This window comes from Eimeria acervulina, genomic scaffold (assembly GCF_000499425.1).
Source record: "Eimeria acervulina Houghton genomic scaffold, Eah_scaff218, whole genome shotgun sequence".
Classification (NCBI taxonomy): Eukaryota; Apicomplexa; class Conoidasida; order Eucoccidiorida; family Eimeriidae; genus Eimeria; species Eimeria acervulina.
In genome coordinates, this window is record NW_013550020.1 from 30048 (window position 1) to 37542 (window position 7495).

General features: G+C 49.3%; 2 protein-coding genes across 2 annotated transcripts in view; both read right to left on the reverse strand.

Moving 5' to 3' along the window:
* Positions 1-770: 770 nt before the first annotated feature.
* Positions 771-2935, reverse strand: EAH_00026230 (MGC131152 protein, related; the record flags this gene model as incomplete). The annotated part of the gene is made up of 7 exons (XM_013396552.1): positions 771-1066; positions 1286-1382; positions 1513-1611; positions 1744-1881; positions 2087-2169; positions 2366-2531; positions 2705-2935. 7 exons carry the CDS (start codon positions 2933-2935, stop codon positions 771-773), a joined length of 1110 nt encoding a protein of 369 aa, XP_013252006.1.
* Positions 2936-4372: 1437 nt separating this feature from the next.
* EAH_00026240 (origin recognition complex subunit 2, putative) overlaps positions 4373-7495 on the reverse strand; it is a gene marked incomplete at both ends in the record, with an annotated part of 3871 nt that continues 748 nt past the window's right edge. Inside the window, 8 exons of the mRNA XM_013396553.1 lie at positions 4373-4580; positions 4761-4952; positions 5229-5341; positions 5449-5586; positions 5700-5855; positions 6374-6462; positions 6626-6963; positions 7330-7473. Of these exons, the coding sequence (XP_013252007.1) occupies positions 4373-4580; positions 4761-4952; positions 5229-5341; positions 5449-5586; positions 5700-5855; positions 6374-6462; positions 6626-6963; positions 7330-7473 (1378 nt within the window). The remainder of the gene's footprint in view (positions 4581-4760; positions 4953-5228; positions 5342-5448; positions 5587-5699; positions 5856-6373; positions 6463-6625; positions 6964-7329; positions 7474-7495) is intronic.

Below are 7495 nucleotides of genomic sequence, written 5' to 3' on the forward strand. Positions count from 1 at the left end.
CATATATCAGCTAAGCATCAACTTGTTGCCACAAAGAGCATTTTCCGCAAGCGCGATGGGAATGCATATGTAGTTTGCATGGCGTCCTTCTAGTTATAACTTTACGATTTGCCGGCACAGCCAGCAAAGCGAAACAAACCATAAAGAGGAGAGGAAAATCATCCTGATAAGGGTCCTACATACGCACTCACTTACGTTTTAGGAGTTGGAGAATATTTCATGGACAAGCTTAATGTGTTTCATTCATGAGTGTGCTACCGGTAACAAGCACAACTTTAGAAGAGACTGCAGCTTGAGGCAATCTAGATATCCCTACCCTGTGGAAATGCGTATTCTATTTCCTTTCTGTTGTTACCTTGTACTACTCTTATCAGATGCAAGCAGCTGCTTTGCTTTCATCCCCCCATGGCTCCCTAACTGGCCTAAATGCTCGTTGGGGAATGAGATAGTGAACAGAATAGCACACAAGGGCAGCTGTCTTCTACAGTAGTTCACTGGGAAAAGCAAAGTGGTTTTTCCTGAACTCGGCTTCACTATCCGGGTAGTATCATAACACGAAGCAGAACCTGTGGATATGCAAGTGCAGACTAGGGTTATTCGGGTCTACTAAACAGGGACCCGAATCTAAAAAAGTTACGCATGAAAAATAGGGTCCATGGTTCGTTTACTGAAACAACGGCTGCAAATGTATATTGTGAATAAGCATTCACAGTGTCTGACATCCACTCCAGTCGCCGTTAGCTGCACTTGAACGCACGCAAGGCCTTCCTTCACATTACGATATTCACTGCCTCCGCTGCATGGGGGGAGTCTTGAATGGCTGCTGGACATCTTGGTAAGTGTTTCAGGATCATGTGGTTATTCTCTGCCGATATGAATTTAGGCAGTGCATTATCAACGTGCGCCGATGCAATTTCATCACCAAACTTTCCAGGTTTCCTCCCAACAATGAAAGATCCTTGTACTTCCTCTGGATTTGCATCAAAGGCAGCAAAGACAGCCTCTGCGGCGCCTTCGGCAGCTGAGAATGGGGCCCTGTTCCTTCCAGGCAACGTTCGGCACCAGCCTGCCCAGAAATAAACAGATAAGCGCCCATGAATAGTCTCACCTCTACGAACAGCTAAGAAAAGGCAGAACACGCCTTTTCTCTTGAATTTAGACTGCGATAGGCTCTCCTTTTCCCGAAACTGCCTGCTGCAGCAGACTGGGACTTGCGCTTTATGCAACTTTGGCTAAGAGAGTAAAATGCTCCACAAAAAACGGTGGATGTTCGTCGTCGCCTCACCCGGAGAGAATGAACAAACTGTAACACATGATTTTGGGTCCGATGAACTCATCTTTAGCTTATTTCCGATGCACTGCGCTAGTGCAATTCTAGCGGCCTGTGCAGCTCACAGAAAAGCAGCACCTATAGTATGTTTGCCTTTACTAGCTTAGTAGAGACTGAAGCGGAGAAGGAGGCGATACGTGAAACGCAGCATATGAAGGGCGATGTGCACGGTGAGGCCTTACTTGAGCAAACGGGTAAGCCAAGGCATCATAAACGCGTCTGCCCCTTGCGCCTTCATCGCCTAGCTCCTCAAAGAAACTGTTGGCAACGCTGTCGAGGTCCTGCATTCATGCAGGCCCATGGCATATTTTGCACACAGGGAATAAACGGAACACAGAACACGAAAATAGCTGCTAAAATATGGTGAGAATTTGCGTCAAAAGGAATTACAGATACAGTGAAAAGCAGTTTACTTTCTCAGTTGAAGCTGCACTGAACAATTTGGTGAAGGCTTCCTCGTTCATCCACCGAATTGCAAGTTCTGCAAGACTGGAGGCAACAATCACGACGCGGCCCCCTGGAGCCATAAGGGGCATCAAGGCGAGCGTTGCCTGAGAACACGTGAGCCAAATAGAGATCATACACCATGAATCAAGGTACTTCTCTCTCTCTATATATATATATATAATATACATATATATATATGTATATATACATATGTATATAGTGCAAACCGCCTATTGCGTATTAGATTGTTGGATGTGAGCTTCTCGCGACTTTTCCACAGTGCGTGCATTAGCGTCTTCTAGTGCTCACAAGTTTGGTTTCGTAGTAATCCTCTTTCATGAGGTAGTATGCAGTGTCTTTGCAACCCAACTCAAAGGTCGAAGGCAGAATGCCTAAAAAGCACGCAGCCACAACTGTACCCGATTAGCGTGTGCTTATGCGAAATGCCATGCACGTAATATGGGGTGAAGTACTAGGAATAGGAAGTCTGCATAGAGGAATTTTGGCTTTGGATCGCAGGGCCTCGTTCTCTGTATTTTACGAAATGCGATGACGCAAAACTCCAGTGACGCAGCAGCAGATGTGGACCAGGAATGAGCCGCTTTTGGCTACCTGCATTATTTATCAAAATATCCACGCTCTCAAATTGCTCTTTAAGGTTCTGTAGGAAAGTCCTGACGCTCTCGTTGCAGGACGCATCCAGCTGGTGATAACCTACGCGGACTGTCGGGTGTCGTAGGCGCCCCAAAGTTAGCTGAAGAGAGAAACAAAGTGATACAAGCACTTTCCAGGCGTTAATAAAAGATCTGCACAGCTCATCTTAGGGTAGCAAGGAGCTTTCAGCTGTCATGTAGTGAAGCTGCAGCCCGCGGGTGACCCTCGCCCACGGAGCATTGCACGCATAAAGTTTGATCATTCACTGCTTACTACACCATTTTCCTCGTCTTTGGTAGTCGTAATGAGGGTATGGGGGCCGTGGGATTTAATTGTTGACAGGCGATCGCATACAGCTTGTACAATTTCCATCCCGAGACCACTGGTGCAGCCCATCAATACGACAACGAGTCCCTTTCTCCTGATCTTCTTAAGTTCTTCTCGCTGTTGAAGGATAAATTTCAATGCCACCCAAGCCCACTTGGCGCTAATTAGGAAAGCCATTGTGGAAGCCGGCACCTTAACGCCTTAATGCGCGAGTAAGAGACCGAGCCCACCGACGACGGTCTCGTGGTACAAGACGCACGAAGACGCCCACTGAAAAGGATTAACTGAATGATTTAATAACTTAATGGGACTGTAAATAAAGCAAGAAGGGATGGCGTTATTCTGCCAAACTGAGTTCCCTGGTTCTAGGCTTGCGGCGTTGTGCTGGCCTGGGCACAGAAGGCAAAGGTGTCGTCGGTGATCACGTGGACTTGGCGCTATAGCCCCACTTGCCCCTCTCAGGATTTTAGTTCTCATTTATAATTTTCTTTCCATCTCGTTCGTGGGTGGGGCTAAACGATTGCGCTTTACCGGACGCCAGAAGGACGCGTGGCGTCTAGCGATGGAGAGCCGAGCAGTGGAGTCCTAGTTCAAAAAGACTTCGTACTCCAACTGATTCGCCTAGTATATGAATGAGCCCTCCTTGTTCATCAAAGATGACCACGTGTATTTCTCAAAAATGGTGCACTGCAACAGCAACAACCCGTGCCTTGTCCCTGCGACGGTGTGGCTGGTGTGCCTCGATATTAACTCCCTACAAACTCAGGCTGGCGGAGTTGCCCTATCTGAATAAAATGAAAATGCCCGCCTAAGCCTATCCATTTTTGACATTTCATTCCTAGAGAAAGAGGAAACACTCATATTATTCACGCGCATAGAGCACCAAAATAGAGCAGCTTTGCACCAAGTGTTATTATTGCCCTGCGCTCTAAGTGTCAAACTCGAAATTTTGCACCCTTACATGGAAAACATGCACTAGCTAGTGAAACTTGAGAATCCAAGTACTTTACATCCAAGTAGCCTCAACAGCAAATCAGCCACAGAGCAAGGTTCGTTATCTGTGCACAGCTCAGGGCCTTCATCGTGCAGCAGTGGTACTCAGAGCAGTACATTCCCAGCTGAAGAATCTGTCGTACAGTGAGGCATCCTTCGCGTAATAACTAGACTCCCCTTGTTCAGGAAAGAGAGCTACTTGCATTCATCGAAAACGGTGCACTGCAATTACAACGTATCTGCTACTGCTCTGCACGGACTGATAGGAGTCTAGGCTGGCACGCAGCCTATTGTTTGCAATGCCCTATTCCCTTAAGAGGCGCCTCTTCATCAGCATGAGCTGCGAAAGGAGAATGAGCAGAACGGCCTTTACGACCGAGGGTGAGAGGTCGCCAGACAGACGGAAGCCGCCGCGGTTCGTGAGTAGAGTCGGTCAGTACGAAACACTACCCGCCCGTTCATAGGCTGGCCTTGTCTAGAAGTTGAAGGAGCTCCTGCAGTTGCATTCTGCGTCGAAACAACAGCACAGAAGTAAGCAGCTAAGATTCCCTGCCTCTACTGAGCGTCGTCCAGCTGCCCGTATCAACACAAAAGCAAACAGCCGCTGTGGGGTTGTTGTTGCTACGAGTGAACACGTGAGGCTCTGCTTTCTACGGACTTGTTCGCGCGGATAGCAACAGCATCTTGGCCATTCTTCTTCGTCAACACGGCGGCCCCATGGCTGGTGACTTCCACAAGAAGCTCCTTGATCTTCAGCTTGCTCAAAGAGAGGGAAACTTCACTTGCATCCGTCCCAAGGTCAGCGAGACTGACTAGTGGCGACTCCTTTCTGAACCAACGCAGCGCGCAGGCAGTTGCAGAATCACAATGCAGCAGTGTCAACGAGAAGCATGCCTCCAAAAGAGGAAAATTACCCCTGAAGATTTCTACATAAAGCGTTTACTGAGATAAAACCAAAGAGTTCTCGCCCATTAATGCCCCCTAGACCCCTTTCCAATAAGGATCACACCTCTCGATCTGCGCCAGTTGCATTTCAGCAATGCAACGGAGAAGGCGCTTGTGGTTGGTTGTCAGCCCCCGCATCACCACTTCAAAGTTGACGCTGCTGCCGCTTCCGTTGCCGCTCTGAACCCTGCTGGCTGCCCACAACCAGCCCGGGACAAAGCCGCACATGGATCCCCACTCGCTGAGCACCTCCTCACTGCAAGTATGCGAACATTAGCAGCAAAGGGTGCAGAAGAAACACACGCAACACATTCGTAACCATCCCTCGTAGCCGCTTGTTACTGCAGCCGACTGTTGTAGCAAGCGTTGTCGCCACTCCTATATCTGCGAATTCTAAAGAAAGTTACTTATGCAAGCCCACATCCTCCACTGTGCACAGTGACTAAGGCCTTGGCTAAGAGCTGAACACCTGAAGCAAGATAATAAAAACACGCGTCAGAAACCTTCACGTGGGGCTGCATGCACGTCATACCGATAGTCACGCCGCGTGTGGGCTGTCTCGAAGACAAAACGGAAATCGCGCAACTCCGCCGCATCCACAAGAACTGCATGCAGAAGATGGTCAGCGCTGCAGATGAGGCGGATCTGCAACACCGCAAAGAAAGTACACGTAAAAGACTGATGAAGGGATTGCAACGAATTGAACAGCACTCAAAGAAGAAAGCAAGGCAAAACCCAAAAAAGCAGTAAACGCAGCATATGCCACTTGCCTTGTCACAAGATGCGAGAGCCGCGAGGTGGCGGCGACCATCCGTTAGGGCTGAGCTGTCGAAGCCAATAACGACGAGATAAAGAGGGTGAGAACACTGCCTTAGCAGCGCCTTCAGCTCCTGCAGCCCAGCATCCGCGCAACCACTCCGGCAAGACCACACGATACACTGCTCACGTAAGCAGTTGAACGGGGTAGGAGGAGCTTTTTTAGAGGATCTGTAGTATATCTCACTTTAACAAGCCTCTCGCAAGAGGCGCTGCTGCTGCCTGCAGGATGAGCAGGAGCAATGGTAGCAGCGGCTGCTGCGGTGTATTTCGTCTGCGTTCGGAGGTGGCCGCGGACGACTTGCACAGCGGCTTGAAGTGCCTGATGAAGTTTAAATTCACGCTGATATGCGTTAAGAACGCAGCAAAAGCCATCACTGCATCGCAACAGCCACAGAGCACAGCCTACATCCAGTCTGCAGGCTCGCGGGACTTCCCTGATGGCAACGAGTGCGGCAAATAGCGAAGAAAGAACGTCTCGTCTGCATGCACATGCATGCAGCGCTACGATTAAGATGAGCCCTTGCTACAAGTGAGAATCAGGGTGTCAGGGCAGGACAACATGGCAATACCTGAGATGCCTGCTGGCGAACTCGCGCAGCAAAGGCCCTTTGCTGCCGCAACCTGCAACCAGGATATTCCAGCCGCTCAGCAGCAAACACTTCCACCTCACGCCTAGCAGCTGCAGCTGCAGGAGCAAGGGCAGCAGCAGCAGCAACAGCAGCAGCACACGGCCTGTGAATGCGGGAAGTGCAGCAGAGTGGGTGTTCGTGCGCAGGTTTGGACTGAAGGGGGCGCAAGCAATGGAGTGTATCTGCGTGTTTGCATGCATGCCTCAGAATGCCAGTTCTGTTGCCTCACTTGCTCTTTCATCAGGCACTCCTTTATTAGGCCGTTCTGCTCAGGCAGATTCAAAACACTTTCTTGCAGCTGTCTTATCGGATGCAGTTCTGTGAAAACCAGCAGAAAGAAGACAAAATGCAGCCGTACATAAACACACACAAAGGCACATGCACGTAAAGCAGGAGGCAGCACTATGAGAATCGTGTAAGTGAGACTAAGACTATGCGAACAGAGACGGAAAGCGAGAGAGAGGTAAAGACAAGGCCGCACCTGAGTCTCCAAACATTTCGGAGTGATTAGCATCCGCATTCGTCTGATGTGGGGGTTCGCTGCTGTTGCAGGTCTTGTCTTGCCTCGCACGCGTTGCTTGCTCTGTTTTTGTGTCTGCTTGCGGTTTTCTGCAGCTTCCTCCTTCCTTGCCGTACATTTGCTGCCTCTTCTCTTCGATGATGAAGCTCAGCAGAGAGCTGGGCAGAGCCGAAGGACCCCCCGCTGTACTGACACTCGAACAGAACAGCAAATCGTACGCAGCTAGCAGCAACGGGTTGTCCTCATCATCTTCCTCCTGCAGAGGGGCCACAGAAGAAGCACCTCTAGCTGAGGCAGTTCTGAACAACACAGCAAACGCAATAACGCAGAGGTCCCCAAAACCTCACCTGCAGCTATGAAATACATATATATATACATGGATATATATATATATATGTAATCATCTATCTTTTATGCTGCACTGCGCTTATATCTAAGATACATATATAACGCATATAGATGCTCTATATACACCTTGCTAGGGATAATGCTATATAGTAGAAGGCGCAAACAGCAGGCACAGCTTGCGCGATGGGTGTTGAATTAACAACTAATGTTTTAAGTATTTAGATTTTGGGGTTTAGGGTTTATGGCATGCGTCTTTATTGAGGGCATCTAAGTAAGGTATCCCTGTACGAGTAGGGTGCGCAGCTGGAGCCCTTTACCTCTGATCACCCCTCTGGCCCTTTAAAGGAGAGCATGGAGTCTTGTCTTCCTCTGCTGCTTCTTCCCCGCTGCTGCTGCTGCTGCTGCTGCTGCTCTCCACCCCTAATTCGCAGCCTCGCGTTCGCTTCCTCTTCTGGCGTTTGCTGCGCGCCGCATGCAACATAT